General features: G+C 37.5%; 1 protein-coding gene across 2 annotated transcripts in view; it reads right to left on the reverse strand.

The window, feature by feature from the left end:
• The window catches only part of NBAS (NBAS subunit of NRZ tethering complex), a 339,942-nt gene that overhangs the window by 157,228 nt on the left and 160,838 nt on the right, over positions 1 to 21,876 (reverse strand). For both annotated transcript variants that reach the window (XM_082852122.1, XM_082852121.1), the window contains 5 exons: positions 17,697 to 17,799; positions 14,303 to 14,532; positions 11,523 to 11,635; positions 5,373 to 5,486; positions 518 to 631 (listed from right to left, as the gene is read on the reverse strand). In XM_082852122.1, coding sequence (XP_082708248.1) covers positions 518 to 631; positions 5,373 to 5,486; positions 11,523 to 11,635; positions 14,303 to 14,532; positions 17,697 to 17,799 — 674 coding nt within the window. The remainder of the gene's footprint in view (positions 1 to 517; positions 632 to 5,372; positions 5,487 to 11,522; positions 11,636 to 14,302; positions 14,533 to 17,696; positions 17,800 to 21,876) is intronic.

Below are 21,876 nucleotides of genomic sequence, written 5' to 3' on the forward strand. Positions count from 1 at the left end.
AGAGAAATCATTCCACAATATAACCTGCTTATCCTCCAGAGACTTGAGTTATAATTTCAATATGGAAAGTTTTAGGGTTGCGAACTACTTCCCAATTACTCCACATTAATTTGAAAAGCATTATACTATCTCTTAAAAAAAATAAAGAATAGAAATACTGACAATTTAGTCACAAATTATAGATACTTGAAATTTTTTAAATTTTCTTTTATATGACAAATACATAAAAAGGCATTAAAATATTTTAAAATTGTTATTAAAATTATGAGCCTGTTTTTAATCTGGAATGGAAAGCAACCATATCTCAGATAAAATATAACCCTTGAGCCCATTAAAGTATGTATATTAATATACAAGCACATGGAATACATACTTATCAGCACTCACAAAACATTTCTCAAGGCTTACGAACACAATGTGGTTGGCTTACCGATTAGGCAACTAATTTCAAAACAGACCTCTTCCATTATTCACCACATAAAGAGGACATGAGCAAAGTGTTTAGTATCTACTTCACCTGTGGCCATCAGCTCCTGACAATGCACACTGGCAGCTTTGTAGTCATGGAAACGAAGTGCTTGCTCTACTAGAAGGATTAGAACCTGTCCACGCCTTTCTTCTGGGTCTTCACCTGTAAACACATGCAAATGACTTACTGATTTGGGCAGTATCAATTGATAGAGGAGCTCCTTAACACTATCTTTCTAATTAATTCCAAAATAAAAAAAACAGAGATTAGACTGATTTTTATAAGATTATAGGAGAAAAGATCATGGCCACTTAGACCTTCCAATCTATTTATTAATCATGGAATTCTCTCTCAGTCTCCTAAGTGATCAACGATTAATATCAGCCTCAGACCGAAAGTAAACTGGTACAACCACTATGGAGAACAGTATGGAGGTTCCTTAAAAAACTAAAAATAGAACTATCATGTGACCCAGCAATCCCACTGCTGGGCATATATCCAGAGAAAACCATAATCTGAAAGGATACATGCACCCCGTTGTTCACTGCAGCTCTACTTACAATAGCCAGGACATGGAAGCAACCTAAATGTCCATCAACAGAGGAATGGATAAAGAAGATGTGGTACACATATACAATGGAATATTACTCAGCCATAATAAAGAATGAAATAATGCCATTTGCAGCAACATGGATGGACCCAGAGATTATCATACTTAGTGAAGTCAGACACAGAAAAACAAATATCATATGATATCACTCATATGTGGAATCTAATTTTTAAAAAAAGGAAACAAAAGAACTTATTTACAAAACAGAAACAGACTTACAGATATCGAAAACAAACTTATGGCTACCAAAGGGGAAACATGGTACGGGAGGGATAAATCAGAAGCCTGGGATAAACACAAACACACTACTACATATAAGATAGATAACCAACAAGGACCTACTGTATAGCACAAGGAACTCTACTCAATATTCTGTGACAGCCTATATGAGAAAAGAATCTGAAAAAGAATGAACATATGTATATGTATAACTCAATCACTTTGCTGCACATGTGAAACTACCACAACATTGTAAATCAACTATACCCTAATAATACATATATATGTATGTATGTATTCACCCCCAGACCAGCCATTCCAATCTAAGTGGGTAGAGGAAAAGTTTTCCTCCCAATAGGGAATTTAAATATTTTTCCTATTTATTTAAAAATTTTACCCTTTGAATGTTCTAATTATAATTCATAAATGACAAATAAAAGGGGAAAAAACTTAAGCACAAAGTAAAATGGACTTAAATTTTATAGTTGCATTGTGATAAAGTTAATTTGTATATCAGGCAATCTGAGCAGGTGGTTAAAAGGAAAAACATAAGCAAAAATAGGCTTGAAAAGAATGATGTCTAGAAAAATCCTACAAACAAAACAAAATTCTCAGGGAGAACAGCCAGAAGTATAGCCAGACTAGAAATCTATTAAAGAAAATGATCCAGATGTTTAGTCTGAAGAAAATACTAACGGTGGTCTGACAAAGCCTTGGGTATATGAAATACAATTTAAATTTTGTCCACAAATTCTTTGATACTCTTCTAAAGATGGAGCTTAATGCTTCTCCCCTTGAGTGGGGGCTGACTAGTGATTTACTTCTAACAAGCAGAACATGCTGTAAACAACAGTGTGACTTCCAAGATTGGTCATAAAAAGCATTACGGAATCCGTCCTGCTCTCTCGTAGATCAACTGCTCTAGGAGAAACCCAGGAATTGCCATGTTAAAAGGACACTCAGGAAGCCCTGTGGAGAGCTCCACGGGGCAAGGAGCTGAGGCCTTGCACCACCAGCCAGGGAGCAATGGAGGCCTTTTCCAACAGCCATGGAAGCCAGCTCAGGAGCAGATGGCCCAGGCCCTGTCAACTTAACTATTTCCCTTGAACTTGGGAGGGCCTGTGTGACTGCTTCTGTGAATGAGACACAATGGAAGTGAAGCCACCCAAATTCCAAAGCTAAATTATAGAAAAAATGACATGAAGTTTTGCTGGTTTCTGTTGGGATGCTGACTCTGGGATTCCTCAGCCACGTAAGAAATCTGGGTAGTTTGAGAACACCATAAGGAAAGACTATAAGGAGAAACCACACAGAGAAGAGAAAGCCCTAGCTACTCCATTCCCCAGCTTTTTAAAAAAATCTTCTCAGCCCAGATGTCAGACATGTGAATAAAGCAGGCTTTGAGATGAGCCCATCCCTAGCTGCTGTATCTGACTGCAATTTCATAAAAGACCCTGAACTGCCCAGTCAACCACCAGAACTGGGAGAGATAAAAAGACGTGACTGTTGTTATTTTAAGCTACTAAGTTTGGGGGTGGTTTGTAAAGCAGTAATAAATAACCATAACATTCTGTAAGCTTCAGATACATGTCACCTGCCTGTGATCCCTTTCTTAATACCACTCCACCCCCAGCAAAATATTAGAATTGCCTTTCTTCAAGTTCTATAACATTTGTTTACAGAAGCCATGTGCTACCATCACACCCCACGATGCAGCATAATTCACTGCTTCCGCAGACCTCTAAGATTCTAAATCCCCAGAGGGCAGCAGGTGTGTAACAGAACCCTGTATCCAAAGTACTGACAAAGTGATATTACTTCAGCTCTCTGAGGCCTCTATTTCCCCATCTGTAAAATGTGGCTAATAAGAGGCTGTTGTGCACAGCAAAAGAGGTAGTATGTTAAAAGGGCACAGAAGGGAACTGGCACACAGCAGTCACAGGTACGTATTAGCTATTATGTGCACTCGGGGGCTCACAATAAAAACACTATGTTGAATGAAATGTAGATACGAGTCTTATTTTTTAATGATACTGCACTGAAGTTATAATACAGATTCCACATTAAAGTTTCTGAAATAGAAGTGGCCAAGTTGAGATGGTTCCAAATACGAGAACTAAAACAGCTGCAATGAAGAAAAGAGGTCTGAACACCATGTGGGCCACATAAGTGTGCTCTGCAGGACTGAAGAGGAATGTTCATACCATTATAAATGCGGGTTGGCCAAGATCACTGATCTTCCCGTTTCTATGTCAACGTCACAAAGACAAAAATGGAAATTAATCCTAGTAGGCAGGTACATGGAAAATGCAGATGGCATCCCTGACTCCTTCGTTAGTTTCTATGAACTGGATCCTTATGAAATTCTTCCCTGATGATCAGAGTGCTTCAAAGTTTACAAAGTGCTTTTATATGCATTAACTCATGTGGGTCTCTTATACTCTGGCAGGTGAAGCAAGGGGGGTGTCATTCCTATTTTCCAGATGCAGAAACTGAAGCTTGAGTCATTTAGCAAATGAACGGGACAGTCAGGAGTGGACCGGTCTCCTGACTCCACACCTGATTTCTCCGCAGCCATGTACGGTGCCTCACGAAGGATGCCTGGCCCCAGTCACGGTGTCGGCACCTTTCCAAGGCTGCTGCAAGTCCAAAGGTGAAGATGCTAGTGTTATGCTTTTGGATAGGCTAGAAAAGGACAACTGACACAATAAAATTTACTAAAACTATAGGCCTTAAGAAGAAGAGTTCTATACATAAAAATTTTTAAACATTAATAAGTGTGTCCACTAAATATACTAAATATATATTTTTTAAAGCTCAAAATAAACAAAAATCCCCTTTACTTTTTTTTAAGCTAAAAATGGAATTTATCTCAATTTAAGTAAAACAGTTCTGGGGTTAGAAGTCTCTTTAGGCAGGATTAGATCCAGAGGCATGTAGTATATCATTGGGGTTATTTCTTTCTCTCTTTCAAATGGATTTATTTTCAGAAAACTGATCAGATAAATGACTGCCAACATCCCCAAGGTTGTATCCTTATGACTTTCATTTGGAAAGGAAGAAAGAGCCTCTGTCTTCCTGTGTTTATATATCAAGCATCAGGAAAGATTTCGATTGGTTCTGTTTGAGTCACACGGTCATCCCTGAACTGGCTGGTGGACAGAATACTGTGGCCAACAACTGTGGCAAAGCATCTTGATTGGCAAGTCTCCCGGGATCACATGGGCTGGGAGATGGATAGTGTCCCAAAGGAAGACCACTTAGCAAACAGACAGACGTGTAGCACAGATAACTAGTGTTTCAAGTCAGCAGGGGGTTCGTGTTTATTCTTTTAGTTGAAACGGGAAGGTAACTGTCACAAAATTGTGCTGGATCCATTTGAAAAATTTAAGCTGCACATTTAAAATCTGTTTAAGAAGACGAGGACCCACTTGACGATGTCCATCAGGTCGGATACACGTTGGATAAGCCAAAAATACAAAAGAAAAGTATTAAAAGATTGGTAAGCAGAATAGTGCAAAACGTGAAGTGTAGAGTCAGAAAGACTTTCCTTGAAAGCCATGGCCTGCTATTTAACCCTGTTGAGCTAGATACTTAACTTCTCTGATCTTCAATTTCCCTCGTAAAATAGGGAGAATACATCATCAACACCACTTAATAGAAAATGAAATAACACATGTGAAAACCTGACCAAATAGTAAAGGCACAAATTTTCCTAAGAAATTACTCAGGACCAAAAAGATCACACCAAATTTCAACACTGAAGGTGAACTGGTAGGGCCGGCTGGTCCTATGTTCAGTTTTCTGCTTATAAATGGTGACCCTGACTTGTGTTTCTGACCTCGAAACCACTTAGTGGCACCCCAAATAAGCCTGCCCTCGTTTAAGTAACAGAAGGTCCAAGCAGCTCAGTACAGGCGCACCGTTTTATAACATGCCAACCTTTCTAGAAAAGACAAATCCTTGCCCAAAAGCAGCTCCTCTGACACCTATAAGCACATATTCCAACGTTCGTCTAGGTGATGTCACGAATAACACAGATCCGTACTCTGCAGTTCAGCATCCAAAACGTACCTGCTACCCTCAGCAGCTCAGCCAGGCCCAGCAGCTTGGTAGATTGCTTGTAGCACATCGGGGACTGGCAAATACACTCCTTGATGAGGCCGATCCGATCAGAGCACAGTCGCACTACAGAGAAAGACATAGTTTAGACTTGTGACCAGGGACATAACACTTTGTTATGTCAACCAAGCAAAATGAAAACTGTGTTAACCCCCAGATCAATAAGAGTTAAGTAAAAGACGCAATTTTTTAAAAACAGTAAAGTTACTGTTGCTTCTGAATAAATAACGTAGAACATGGATCTTTTCATTATCACCAAACTTCTGAAACACAGCAAATGAACCGGCATTCTGAAGTGAAGAAAAAGTGTCACCTTTTCAAGTGCCAGGTCAGGACTTAGGGAAAATTTTAAAGAAGGCAGTATCTGTCTTTGAAAACTCCGCATACTTCCTGGTACACCAGTCGCGCCACCTTACCTCAACCCCTTAAAATCCATTCCATGTTCCAAATATCCATCTTCTACCTCCACCACGTCATACCAGTTTGGAGGGCAGGAGTCCTCAAAGCGCTCACTGACCCAATTTATTAACCTTTCTCTAAAAACAGTCCCCATCCTCTCACTTAAGCTAGATGTCAGGAAAATAAGATGTCTGATCACACTAATTCGCACTATGCGGTAATTAGGCACACTTAAAGGGGGGAAAAACTTGAATTAAAGAGTATTATGTATATGCTAGAAAGAAATGGTATCTATTCAGGATAGAGGTGTTAACTTTTAAGAAACGTGGCACTACCTGGGAAGCTAGGACCCAGTAAATACAACAATAACAATTATCATGATAGTAGCTGACATGAAATGAATATGACCTGTGTCCTAGGCACTGCTGTAGGTGCTTTATGTGTGTTAATCCTACAAGGCAGAACCTAACAAGGCAGGTACTATTATCCACAGGGGAAGAAACTGAGGTGCAGAAAGATTAAGTACTTTGGCTAAGGTCACTGAAAGTGATGGGACCTGAATTCAATCCAGCTCCTTAAATATTCTTCACACCTTCATTCCTTTATCCATTCCTAAATCCGTGGCTATATAACATACATCCTATTTTCCCCCAAAACTTCTTCTAGGCAGGTGGGAGGGGGCCCAGGGATTGTGGATATAAAGGAGAAAGGTAGTAGTTTTTCTCTGGGATAGGCTTTTTTTTTGGGGGGGGGGGTTGGGGAGTAAGTTTTTATTATGACTAAATTTCATACTCACAGAAAGGTTGCAAGAGTGGTACAAAGAACTCCTCTACAGTTTTTGCCAAGATCAACCAATGGTTAATCATCTGCTCCATTCACACTTGCAATCATGCACGCCCTTCCACCCTTCCCCCAAGCACATGCATATATACACATAAACATAGGTATCTGCACACATCTATTTTTCCCGAACCATATGCAAATATCATGTCTTTTTATCCATAAATACTTCAGTGTGTATTGGGCTATTTCAAGATAGCTATTCACGCAACTGCTAGTACAGTAATCCTGTGGTGGCCTTCACTCTAAAATATAAGGCAGATGCAGACTTCAGTTACTTCACAGTCAGGACGGCTAATGTCTAATCTGAGTACCGCTTCCGCAGACTGTATTGTTTTCATGTCACAGATACCCACCTCATTAACTTTCAGGCTGGTCATGTGACTTCTATAGGCAATAAAATGTGAGTGGAAGTGACATACGCCACTTCTAAGCGAATGCTTAAGAGTCATCATCACGGGATTCCTGATCTTCTCCCTCTGCTGCTACAATGCCAGGTTTAAACTTACCACATCGCACTGAGATTTTTGAGTTTTTTTTTTTTTTTTACTATAGGACAGTCTAACAAAAACTAACTGATACAATATACTTCAAACTTTTTCATAACTTTTCTCAATCAAAAAACTGGGTTTTTTACCTCAACATCTGCTGTTTTATGTGTTTTTCTCCTAGTATATATATATTTTAAGAAAATGTGTACCATTACTTCAACATTTCAGATTCAGTAACTATGAGAAAGGTAATTTCTATATATTTCTAACCTGATTTTCAAAACAGCACTTATAGATATTATCATCATTCTATGTACCTAAAAGCCTGGGTTTTCACAGATGCTTCAATGGTCTTGTTTGATGAATTCTTATATTCTTCTTAGAGAAACTCTAGGTTTATAACTCTAATAAGCTGATTTCCTTACTGTTACCACTCTTTCCAGCTCAATAAAATTAAGGTGGAAACTGAAACTACACATGGCAATGGATCATCATTTTCTCTGTACTTCCTTTTTAACTGGAACGCTCAAGTGTGGTTTTCTGCTTGTTGCCCTAAGCATGGTATACTACTAAGATTTCAAGCACATTAAATACATTTGGAGAGTAGGATTCTAACAGAATGTAACTGCCACGTTAAAATGCCTTTTTATTTTATTTTAAGCCTCTGGACCATCACTATACCAGTTCTCTTTTACTGTTTACCATAGGACATGCTAAATTATATTTCAAAATGTGATTTCTTATTTAAATTAATTCAAGCCATAGATGTTATTATCTTTCCATGAAGGGAAGAGAGGTCTTTTGACTCCTAAAATCCCTTTTCAAACTGAAATTAATGAACAAGAAAAGAATAAGCATATGTGTATCTTTTAATAATTGAGGATTCCTCAATTTCCTCTGGATCTCACAAATATTTTTAAAAACTACTACAAGACACACAAACACACACACACACACACACACACACACACACACACACACACACACACTCCCATCTCAGACATAAGAAGCATTTATTGACCAGTTACCCACACGGCAAACAGTCTCATAACAACCTTAGGAGGAAGGGACAGCACATGCCCAGCAAAACACAGACGTAAAATTTCAATTTCGGTCGCTCATGAAGGGCATCAAAGATGCAGAACATATATAGCTCCTCATGATGTTGCAGGACAAATCGGACCATATAGGTGAGGAAGGAGATAATGTGTAGAAGTCAGTCACTTAGCTGATGCTTGAGAGCAAAGGTCAGAGTTTCCTTCTCAAAGAATCTTTTACTTTCACACCTCCTCATCAGTAGAGTATTGTTTACTGTTACATATGCAAGTTCTTGAGCCAAACAGACTACCTAGCTCCACCTCTAACTAGCTGTGTGACCACAAGTAAGCTACTTAACCTCTCTGTGCCTTGATCTAGAAAAATGAAAACAATAACAGTCACTACCTCACAGGGTATTTACAAGAATTAATAATTACACGCAAAGTATGCTTAGAACTTAAAAATCACTCAATTATTATTATTACTACTAACATATTCACAGAAATGCTTAAGTATTGGATTCTCTAGTATAAGGATTCTCAGTGTTCAAGATATAACTTTCAGAACTGTCCAGGGAATATTTTACTATTATCTCCAACTGAGGAAGGTAAAGTTCAAAGCCATTAAGTTGCCACAGATCACACACCTCAAGGCGGCTGAATCAGAATTTAAACCCAACAAGACAGAATCAGGCCTGCATGTCACGTCTCTCAGTATATTAGTCCCTCAAAGTCAAGAGGTACCCCTTCATTCTTTTGGTTTACTGGAATAAAAGTGCCTAAATTAATCTTTATTGAATGTAAGGAAAGCAGAGTGGAGGAGAAGGAAGGGACAGGGAGGGAGGGAGGGAGGAGGAGGAGACAGTAGGTAAGAGCACTCTAACTCTGCCGTCATTACGAGGCCCTCCAAGGAAGATAAGGAAAACGGCAGCTGATACCTAATTAGAGAGCTCTTACTATATCCCAGGCACTACAGACATACAGACGTAATCTTTACAAGCAATTCTATAAGGTACTCATTACTACGCTCATTTTGTAAATGAGAAAAGTTAAACACAAAGAAAGGTTAAGACACGTGTCCAGTTACTCAGCAATACGTGGCAACATGGGCTCCCAGCTGGGCTTAACACAATGTTGTAAGTCTGGAAAACCGACTTACTCTATTGTAGAAAGAACACAGGGATAACTAAAATATCCTAAATTGGTTCACTTGAATAGTAAGAATAATTTACACAACATAAACACCCAAGACATGGGGAAAAGCACACATATGTACACACACAAACACATCATAGGCGATTCTTACACGAGGCATTATTTTTTATATGATATTTGTAATCCTGTTTTTTATTAACTCATGCATTATAACTTATCTAGTACCACTAGCCCTCACCTGCTGAGAGGTGCAGCAACTCCTGGCGTGTAGGCAAAGACGGCTTCAAAACAAAGCAAAGTGACAAAATGAACTACTGTACACTGACTACAATAAAAAATACCTGGACCATAAATCTTTAAATATCAAGTAACTTTGTTCATCCAATATTACTGATGAATACTAAAACCTAAATTATATTTGTGACATAAATACAACAAACAGTACACAAAAAGAATATTCCATCTCCACATCCAGAAGCCATTCTAATAGGAAATTCCAAATTAATACATCAAACTGAAAAGCTGTCAAAACATGAAAGCAAAGTCTTCCTTAAGACTCTCCTCAGTCAGGAAATTTCTCAGAACCTACAGTTTGGTTGCAGATATTGAAACCCATCAGCTGATGTGCAAATATTGCTAATTGAGCACCGAAGAAAAATCAGAGCGCAACGTAATTTTCAAACTTTAATAGCATTTGGGAAAGCATTTTTTGTATTCTATCAATCTGCTTGAATTAAATAACTAGCTAAAATACACACACACACAGAGTCAAAGCTATAATGACTTGACCTAGCAAGAGATATAAGAAAGACAAAAGTTTCACAGTGCTCTGGACTCTCTCATGACTGAAATTCTCAATTAAAAATATAAGTGTTTCGGGGGAGGTGGTTAATAATTTAAGATATTTGAGAATAAACTGAAAATGCTTTTTGGTAACTCTGATTAATCCTCACAATTTTAAGAAGCTCTGAGCTCAAAAATTACATGAATGGTGCGAGTGAATAGAATTTTCTAGTGATTTAACAGTCACCTTGAACACAGCTGTTTCAGATGTTGCCAGCTATTTATAAATCACATACAAACTACTGTCAAACAAAGATATTCAAGGTAATAGTAATATTACCTTTTAAAAGTCTAATAAATTTGTCTGACAAGCAGAACTTTAATTTTTAGTAAAACTACAGTGGAAATCCACATGAAAACATGAGAATGTCTCTCCTGCCTCATATTCCCTAAGATCCACCTGACTCAAAGCACCTCAGAAGACAAAGACACCAAGGAACCTTTAACAGGCTATCACTGACCGAAGATACTAGAAGTTTAAAAAAGAAAAAGAGAGACACACACACAATGCTGATGAAAATTTATCAAAAACCAGAGAGATGGAAGGAACTTAGTTATGCCTCCCCCACTCCCAATTCCAAACGTTTCCAGAGTTAAGAACAAAGGTAAGAGCACTTTGCTGTACACATGAAACTAACACAACACTGTAAATCAACTATACTTCAATAAAAAATAAATAGTAAACATAATTTTTTTTTAAGAATAAAGATAAGAGATTACATGGAAACTAGCCAAGCATACCACTAATCACCAAGCACACCCGCTTCATTTAGGGCAATGAGGTCCGGGATTGAAAATCCACCTCCTTCTTATCAGGTAAGGTTCAGGACACTGGGAGACACCCACTGTCCTGACAGGACAGCAGGATTGTCTGAGTTGGTACTAACCTGACTTCTACCTTTAGGTAAAAGAACTCGAGCAATGTTAACAAATTGCTAGTAATTTAATTCTAAACAACAACTTCCTGTCATTCCCGCTGCTTAAAAAAAAAAAAAAAATCTGTTTAATTAAAGAATATTCTACAGTAAGCATAAAAACAAATAAACTATTATCATTTATAGCTAATTCTAAATCTATGCAACTGAAACAAATAAATAAATTGCAATCCCAAACTGATGTAAACCTGAAACTCTCATCCATATTCCCCAATTTCTATTTGTGTTTTTATCCAATAGCTTCACGGCTGTACTGTTACTGAAAAATGGGACAGAGGGCAGAATCTATTGCTAATGGACTAAATGACCAAAAGTACTCTTTAGTTAAAAACCTAAAAAGGAACACGAGTGAACTAATGCAAAATGAGTTAATAACAGTGCAACACTAAATAGAAAACTCACCTTGCAAAGGCAGAATCTTTACCCCAAATTCTTCGAGGCACCCCAGGGCTTGGATAAGATCTAGCTCCTCCTGAATGGCAGCGGGTCTATCTGTTATCAGTTGTAAGCAGCACCTAGGAGAAATTCATTTTTAAAAAGGAAAAGTAACATATGTTCAGCTAAGTTGCCTTTCTATGATAACAACATAGAGATCCAACACATTTATCAAAAACCAACTTCCTTCCAGGTATTCTGCTAGAGGCTTTCTGATATCTTATTTAATCCTCACAGCAAGGCTGTGAGACAGGCAAATATCACCATCTGCTTTTTAAGGAAGCCAAAATTGAAGCTCAGAGGTGAAGCAATCTGCGCAGGGTTATGCTGATAGTACGTAAGGTATCACAGTATAAAGCAAGATACGTTAGCTCTGGGTTTAGTGTTCTGTTCACTGTTGACTCAAAAGATAATGATCATGTAAAAAAAATTAAAAAAAACAGAAGGAATACAGTTAATTTCCAGTTATTCTTTTAAGGAAAACAGAAATGTCTTGATTCGATCACAATTTTGTCTCTCAAAGGAAAAGGAATAACCTAAGAAACTGCACAAGAGACATTTTTCTGATCAGAAACAATCAGTTGGTGATGTAGTACTGAGATAAATATAGATGAAAGTGATTTGATAATCTACGAATTTGTGATACCTATGGAGTATTTTAAGCAAATTTTTTAAAATTCAGATAAAGTATACTTAATAAATATTGTAGTTAACAATAAACCTATTTTCTGAAAGGTGCATGGAGAGGAACAGTGGGGCATGAGACTAGAAAGACAGGTAGAGATCAGGCCATGAAGAGCTAACAATGCTAAAATCATGGACCATCACATGAAAATATCTAGGCCCCAGGATCTAACTACATGACCAAGCGACAGATATAGGCCTAGCTTGCTCTTGCAAACTCTGGGGATTTAAATCAGATGAGCACTAACACATACTTACTACTGGTTCAAGGACAAACAGTATACAACCTATTTGTGGCATCTACCAAAATTCTAACAGCACTTTGAACCCAGGAATCCCAGTTCTAGGAATTTATACTACAGACAGGCTCTCACATGCCCAGACATAATTATGGAAGTTCACTACCACAGTCTTGTTAAAATAAAATACACTAAATCAGGAACTAATTAAATAAATTGTATAAAAGTCAAATAGTCTACAACCATCAAAAAGGAATGAAACAAACCTATATGTATCCACATGGAAAAACCCACAATATAGATCATAAGTGAATAAAACAAGACACAGAAAGATAGGTACAAGTAGTATACACTTATTTGTGATTTAAGAAAGAAGGGAGTAACTTTTAATAAGATATTCCAGAAGGATACACAGGAAACTGATTAAAAATATAACTGAGGGATAAAGTTAGAGGAACTCGAATGAGGAGAAAGACATCTTCCATATCTATCTTTTGTGTATTTTTAAATATTTTATCTTGTGGATGTACTGCTTCCTCAATTAAAAAAAAAACCTAGTAAATAAATAGTAATTTAATCAGTAAGAATGGATGGGCTATTTTCTATTTCAATAAAACTGTAAACAAATACATCTGGGCTCACAGGTCTCAATCAGTCTGGTGCCACATTACACACATATGACATCTTTTCTAAATGAAGGTGTGTCCTTGTAGGAGAAAAGGGGATGGATGAAAGGCAAATACTGCAAGTACTGTGTAGTTTCAAAAATGATCTCTAGGAGCATCTGTCAAAAAGATTTAGGTCAAACACAACTCCCAGTTGTTCTATCTGATACTTTCATCATCTGAAACAGAAATACTATCCCTTGGGAGAGAAGGAAAAAGTTTACTAACTATTTTAAACAACTTTGTCAAGTTCAATAACATGGTTTGAGAAAACATGAGTCTTTCTGTGATAAGTTATCACTGGGGGAAAAAAGTTACCTTTAAGTTTTGCTAGAGTTGAAACAACTACCAGTTATTTGAGGGGAAAAGTAACTCTAAACAACTACCACAATCTTTACATCAAAATAAATTCCAAATGGGCCTAAAATTTCCATGCAAAAATAAAACCACCAAAGTAGTAAAAAAAACAATACGAAAAACTATTTTAATGGTCTTGGGAATTAAAGGTCTTTCAAAGGATGACACAAAAGACAAAAAAGAATAACAACCGAGTTTTTTAAAAATTCAAAATAGCCATTTGAAAGATAAACTGTACATTATTAAAATTTGACAACACAGTTTAACCATTAAGAGAGGCAAAGGGCACGTGTCCCATACGCAAAAAAAAAATCTCCTAAGAATCAATAGGAAAAAGAGGAACACAAACTTTCCTGTACAACAGGCTAAGAGAGGAACAGAATTCAGAGTCCAGAAATTTCCCCCTGGAAGGGACTTGTGAGCTTTATCATCTAATCAGAGTGGAAGCCATGTAAAGCATACAGACACGACCTAATGTGCTGAAATTTTCCAGAACTTGAACTTGCTGGCTGCCACTTGAATCTCTTCCAACAGAAGAAAAGTATAACCTTATAGATAATCATCTAGAATGACCGTGGGAAAGTGTGCTAGAGAAAAAGGGTCACAAGAGAGTTGATGAATACTTAGGACGTAATTAAGTTTTCATTCTATATTCAAGCAATAAATAACGGTGCCCCATAGAGTAGAGTCAATCTGTACTTGTGATAACATACTTTGTGAGGTAGAGGATAAAACCAACAATGAAGTCTGTATATTCTGACTTCCCCCACTCCCTCTTACGGAGAATACAGAGTTCCTCTACCTGGCCAGGTCCATGCAGCTGTCGGTGAGGCTGGTAGAAGAATTGAAGTACTCTCTGCTGGCAGCCAAAACCAAGTCAATGCTTTTTTCGTAACTGACCCTGTACTGGGTTTTTCCTTTATGGGCTACACTAGTCGGTGGATTTACTGAACAAGCACTGCAGTGCATCATCTGCCCAGCCAGGTGGATATTTTCAAGGCGACTGGAACACAGAAGGCTCTCTGTAAATATCTGGGGAAAAGAAGAAACTGGAGTTAGTGCTTAAAGAGGGAGGACTCAGTTCTTGACACAATGGAGGCTCTGATATCCAAGTGAAATAAATTTTAAAAACTACATCCATCCTACAGGTAGAGGTTGCACAATATTTATGAATGTACTAAATGACAATGAAGCACACTTTAAAATGGTTAGTAGTATGTTATGTGAATGTCACGTCAATAAAAAAATCCCCCTTTTAGGAGGAAGAAATAATTTAACTGAACAAACCAATGGTAAGCACAATATTTTAATGTGTTACAACAAATACTTGAGTAAAATATCCAAAGTTCATACTTATTAAAAACAGGATCCATTAGACACACTGTCCACACCCTGCTTAAAGTATTTATAACATTTCAATTTTTTAAAAGAAAATCTTTGAATATGATACACATGATTAATGACTGTTTAAAGCACCTGAAGTCAGTCTTGTAAACTAAGCGCCCAGGCTACAAACGCTCTACTTACACCTAGTCACTGGAATTACAATACACCACATAACATTTTTTTCTAATCTGCAACTTAAAAACTATTTAAATAAAACAAAAGCCTCTGATGGAAGGCAGTTATGCAAATGTCATTGTATTTTACAAGGCAACTAATAGCATCAATTAACATAAAATTTATTCCATAATTGAGGTTATCTACTTACTCCAAAAAAGTCCTATTAAAGAGCTCCCTTTAAACCCACACTAATAGCATCAATATATAAATAGCACAAGAACTTCCACAAGAATGTTCTTTCCTATCATGCCACTGTTGGATGAGGATAACACAGAAAAAGAAGAGATAAAAAGTAGATTTCATGGAGAAGCAAGAGTTTCCTTATAATTAGGAAGGCTACCCAATTTTCATAGGACCCCCTTATTTTCACTTGTTTCTAGGCTTCTGGAGAAGACATTTTTAGACAGGTGTTTCCTAAAATGACTGATAAGGATAAAATTACTAATACCCATGAGAGATCTGCTATAAAATCCATACTGTGACAGAAAGCGAATTATCAGTGAGTAACCCTAATCGCTTATATGACAGGTGAAAATGGCTTGCTCCATGTGACCAGAGTGACTTAGATGTAACAATTTCTCTATTCCTTTGGTTTATTCAGGTAAGCCATAACGAGTCAAGGCCCAATACTAAAAAATAAAATTCACTCACTCTACTATTTTCAAGGTTTTGCTGAAATGAACAATATAGATTTCTGCTCTACAGGCTGTAGAGAAATCTTGCACCTTATCAAAATTATGCCAATGAGATTTAAAATCATTTTCCAATGACAGCAAAACCTAATACAGTGGCCACAGGTCAGTAAGACAATATAGCATAATTTAAACATCACTAAAATATTTTAAAATGTAAGTTTGCCAAATCTGTATTATCTTCTAGAATCGGTTCAGGACAGTTATAATATGCTTTCAAATGTTTTCTCAAAGGAGAAAGACTAACGGCGCGAAGTCATTAAAATATCAAGGCCTAATGCAAAGGTTAAAATATAACTAGAACAATTTACTACGTCAAGTTGTTATGATAGACTACTCTACACAGGAGCGAGTTCAAGTGTAATATACTTAATGCTAATTTTTCAATCAGAGTCAGAAAATACCAGGAAATAACGCTACTCCCACTTTAAAAACACTACTTCAAGCAGTGTTACTAATGACAGTAAGATTTTGGACCCCATGTGCATATAGATTATTTTCTCCTGAAACTGAATTTCAAGTTTTGCTTTAGATACAAAGGTGAAGTTTCTGGCAGCTGTACGTGGTCTGCGAGTGTAATCATCAATATAAAGTTTACACTCATCAAGCACATAAAAACCTGAAGTTCAAATATAAAACCATTCATTTCTCAACTGTCTATATTAGCGCTCTTCTGTTAAAACTACCTTAAATTAAAATACCAACCAATTTCACAAAACAGAGACCTATTTTATAACTCTCATTTTATCAACGGGTTATGCTTCGTGATGTCAGAGCAGAGCAACACAAGAAATATTCTACAATTTTGATCTGTTTGTTTGATAGGCAAATTCAAATGGGAACCCTCTTTTAAACTGTATCTCATTAAAGGTGGGTTAGCTGGATCCTTTTTCCATACAAAGCATGAGTAATTTGGTGGTAATACACACACCTTCCAAAATAAGGATTAAATTCTCCTAAATTACACTCCTAGTCAACTCACCATCCTTAAGTATCCTTTATGCTCCAGACACTATAATATGCCCTGGGGTAGCTGAGGATGAACATGATATGATAATGCCTACCTAGGAGCTAATGACCAAAGGGAAGAAACACACACAGAAACAAACAAGTCATCGCATCGGAAAGAAAGGCTGTAATAGAGATAAGTTATATCAAAGGACAAAGGAAGGCATCCTAGAGGGCATGATTAGGGAGCTGAATCCTAAAAGTTATCAACAATTTTCAAGTTTAAAAAAGAGGAATATACTCCAGGCAAAGGGAATAATGTGTACAAAGTCACAGAAACAGGAAACAGCATCGTGAGTGGAGGAATTCATGACAGATTTGGCACCGCTGGAGCACAGGGCACATGGCAGCGAGCGTCAGAGGCGAGAACAGACAGGGTGGCTGGAATCTGCCGTGGCTTTCTATGCCAGGCTAAGGAATACGGTTACTTTCTAACTGTAGATACGGTATTTTATCTATTTTATATAGCAGCGCATTTTAAGAAGGGGAGTGTCATGAAAAGGTCCGTTTTAGAAGAATACTCTCTTCCGTGTAAATGAGGAAGAGATATGGAAGTAGGGAAACAAGTTTGGAGGATTACAACCATTTAGCAGAGATGAAGAGAGGACAGATTTGAAAGACTTTTCTCAGGCACATGAAGCAAATTTTAGTGACCACCAAAACTATGGAAGAGAGAGGATCCAAGTACGATTCGGAGTTTTCCAGCTGAGAATTAACCCACTAAATAAATGGTGTTGCAATGAACAAAGAAGAAGTTATGTACGCAAGTGCTCAAACTCTAAAGCACCACTCAGTTACCAGCTATTGAATATTATTCAATAATTCAATCCTATTACTTACAGTGAAGCTTATGGTCATCATCTTGTGTCCAATCAACAAAATGTAACAACCAAAATTACAAAATTAAAAGGAAATATTTACATATGTAGTTACCTCATAGCAAGCATCAGAGTCTAGACAGGTGTAAACATTCTGCTGCATAGTTAACATGTCTTGCAGCAACATTCTCCAATGAGACTCACTGACAGGAGGCTGCCTGGGGGTAAAAAAGAAAATAATTCATGAAATTGCTCTCTTCAATTAGTCAAAAGTAAAAAAAATTGGTACCACTATTCTATATGCCACACAGCTCCCACATGATCAAGAGAAATAGATCTCATTTGAATTTCCAGGGAAAAAAACTTTGATTAAAGATAGAGGGAAGGGCTTCCCTGGTGGTGCAGTGGTTGAGAGTCCGCCTGCCGATGCAGGGGACACGGGTTCGTGCCCCCGGTCCAGGAAGATCCCACGTGCCGTGGAGCGGCTAGGCCCGTGAGCCATGGCCCCTGAGCCTGCGCGTCCGGAGCCTGTGCTCCGCAACGGCAGAGGCCACAATGGTGAGAGGCCTGCGTACCGCAAAAAAAAAAGATAGAGGGAAAAGTTGGGCAGCGACGCATCAATGCCAGAAATGTTGCCAGAGCTGCCTCTGCCGTAGGCTGCCTAGACACAAAACTGATAATGGCAAAGGTAAACAGCTATGAGTTTCTAAGGTAAAATAAAGCACACGGTAAAGTAAGATAAAGCAGCTGTGATATAGCAGAAAAAGCACTTGGAGACAGGAGAATGAGTTTCAAATTCCATCTTCATCACTCTGCAGTCGCCAGCAGGGTGTGTTCTTAATTTCAACCACACATGCAGACCCAGAGGGCAGCAGGGGCCACACCTAGCATGAGTCTGGAGGCGGGAAGCACAGCTGGCCAGCCGGCAGCCCTAGTGGTTCCTCTCAGTGGGACTCCATGCGGCAGTCCACAGAGCCTGGGGTAGAGCACTGCGGGGGTTCTCTCCCATCCAGGCGACAGCCCAGGTGCCAGCCCAGGTACGACAAGCCCTGTCAGGTAGCTGCAGTTCCTATCTGGCTTAGGAAGAAGCTTCATTCCCCACAAAAGTCAGGACCTTTTTTTTTTTTTAACATATTTATTGGAGTATAACTGCTTTACAATGGTGAGTTAGATCCTGCTGTATAACAAAGTGAATCAGCTATACATATACATATATCCCCATATCTCTTCCCTCTTGCATCTCCCTCCTTCCACCCTCCCTATCCCACCCCTCTAGGTGGTCACAAAGCACCGAGCTGACACCTTTTGTAACAATTCCATTGGCATAGTTTTCAGGGTCCCCTCAAGGATAAGCCAGTGACCACACGTGGGAAAGCCAAAGCTTCAAGCCCCTACCAGGCTTTCTGGTTCATTTACACAGTTCCTCTAGGAGCAATTTACCAGTCAGAGATGAAGTAGTGAGGCCTACACTACCTAGTTGATCAAATACCATTTCATGTCAGTATCCAGACTTAACAGAGTTAAAGAATCAGTGGTTCAGATTCTCCTGCAACAGGGGAAACGGTGTTGTTAACAATGTCACAGAGAGTCACATATTAGCTGCGTGACTATATTTAACATTCTTGAATTTCAGCTTTCTCACTTAAAGAGAATCTCAAAAAATGATAAGGAAGGGATGAGATTAATTTTGAAAAAACACAATGAAACAAAATTTTTCCTGAGTATAAAAACAAGCTCAGTTACCTGTATGGATTTGAATAAATTTCTTTGAGCTTCAGTTTCCTTTTCTGTATATTATGATAATTAACTTAAACTAGAATGTATGAAAAGACACTCCCCATATTTTTCTGGTACAAAGTAGCATTCAACAAGTGTGAATGAATAAATCTGGAAGTCACAAACACATCTGTTTGTTTTTCTGTAGTCACATACACAACCACTAATATTGTCTAGTAGGAGGGAGAATGTGCTGTAATTCTCTCTACCTCTCTCAAAAGTTCATCTTTGTTGAATATATGTGAGTTTGGAATCATCATTTATGTTTATTTTCTAGTCTTGAAGTTCTACATAATCATGAATCTCATTGTTTGAAAAGGGTAGGTTTGGTTTTGTTTTCTGTTTGTCAAATACCATCTGGGTGTTCCTTTTCCACGCGTCATTTTCTTTCTTATGCATTAAAAACAGGGCAAATAGACTGTGTTTAATAGTATTGCTATGGAAAAATTATGCATTTGGGATCTTTCCTACAAAAATTCTAGTCTTCAGGAATTTTTTTCACCTAAAATTTTTAATAACCATATGCTTCATTTGCTTATAGCATTTTCTATTTGCTACACAAAATGAACAATTATTTCTCTCTGATATGTATTAAAGCTTAAGAGAATACATTTTTTTCCAGCATACAAATACACAAAACAAACTGATATATTTGCAAGTCTTCAAGGATAATCCCTGAAGTGTTTCCATTAGTTAGACCTTGTATGTGAACTCTCTGGGTGGGCTTCAAAGAATTAAAAGACTCTTTCAAATTTGGCTCGCAGGCAGTAAAGTAGCAAAATGTTTGAAAAAGTGAGTGTCCATCTTGCACCAGCTTCATAAAATCAGACCTGGGCACTGTCTAGCTGAATTCAAGTTCTCGCAGCCCAGCTGTTCTTCTAGAAGCCAGCAACACTGGGACAGATGGTATTAATGTTTTCTCACACATGGCTAGCCTTAAGTACAGGTTCTAATTAAAATAAATTATAAGACATTATTTCCAAAGGTCTTTTTAGAATACATGCAGTAAATAAGAACCAAGAGAAGAACCTGGAGGCACTATACAAGAGGTGTGCAAATTGACAGGGAAATACCTGAATACAAACATGATGTATTAGTTACAGCTTTGGAATGGAGGTGTATTTTCCAGCGAGAAATAGTACTGCACTCAAGATAGTAAAACCTGATTTGTGACAGTCAGTGAAATCTGCCACCATTTAGAATATGCATAAGAAAATTTGATAGGTGCTAAAGGCCAAGCCATAGTAGCATATATGAAACAATTAAGATTCATTTCAAGTTGACTACCTTGAAAAAAGAGGCCGTATTCTCTTACATATTCACAGTAAGTAGAATGCCATAAGTAGAAATTAACTGCAAGGACTTTAGAAGTATTTGAGGGATTCAATGGAAGGACAGCAGGTAATCTAGCAGCAACAGTGAGGCTTTCTTACTGAAGAGTAGGTTCTTGACTAGAGCCAACATGATGGGAAATATTGACCCATCGTTTATAGCTGTAAAGAAAGTTTAAGACTTAAATTGTCAACACCTCCTAAATTATTCATTTAGTAATTACTGAGAGAGGGCCAATGATATGTAAGGTTCCAAATTAGATGTTTGGTGACTGTAGCACTTGCCTTAGATAAGCTTATGATTTTGAAGGGAACATAAGACACATAAATCAACAACTAGAGTAAACTGTTGAAAGAGACAGAGATAAAGAGAGAATTTTAAGGCTTCCTGTAAATCTACAATAATTTTAAGAATTACTATAAATCCATAATAATTAATACAGGATGGTTATTAGAGGAATGATAGACAAACAGATCAATGGATCAAAATAAAGGACCCCAAAATAGGGCCCCGTAATATGGAAAACTGATATTCAACAAAGATGCAAATGCAATTCAGTACAGACAGAACAGTCTTTTCAACAAATGATGCGGCAATATTCAGATATTAAAAAAAATAATCTATACCTTGAACAATAAACAAAAATGAACTTTCAAAATGGGCCATGAAACTGATTGTAAAATGTAAAACTAAAAATTTTACTAAAAATGGCAGGAGGAAATCTTTGTGCCAAAAGTTTCTTAACATGACACAAAAGCACAATCAACAAAGAACAAATTGATAAGCTGGACCTCATCAAAATTTATAAAGTACGCCCTTCAAAAGACACAGGTATGAGAATGAAAAGATAAGGCATAGATAGGGGAAAATCTTTGCAAAGCGTATATCTAATAAGGACTTGTATCCTGAATGTACAAGAAAACTCTCAAAATCAGTAAAGAACCCAATTTTTAAAATGATCTAAGAAGACACACTGATGTCAAATAATCACATAAAAAGATGCTCAACGTTATTACTCACTGGAGAAAGCAATTAAGACCAAAATTAGATACCACAACATACCTATTAAAATCACTAAACTTTAAAACACTGACCACAGCAAGTACTGACAAGCATGTAGAGCAACTGGAACGCTCCTAAAACACTGATTAAAAAATAAAATGGTACAAATGCTTTGGAAGACAGTT

Source organism: Leucopleurus acutus (assembly GCF_964270905.1).
Source record: "Leucopleurus acutus genome assembly, chromosome: 12".
In the NCBI taxonomy this organism is placed as follows: domain Eukaryota; kingdom Metazoa; phylum Chordata; class Mammalia; order Artiodactyla; family Delphinidae; genus Leucopleurus; species Leucopleurus acutus.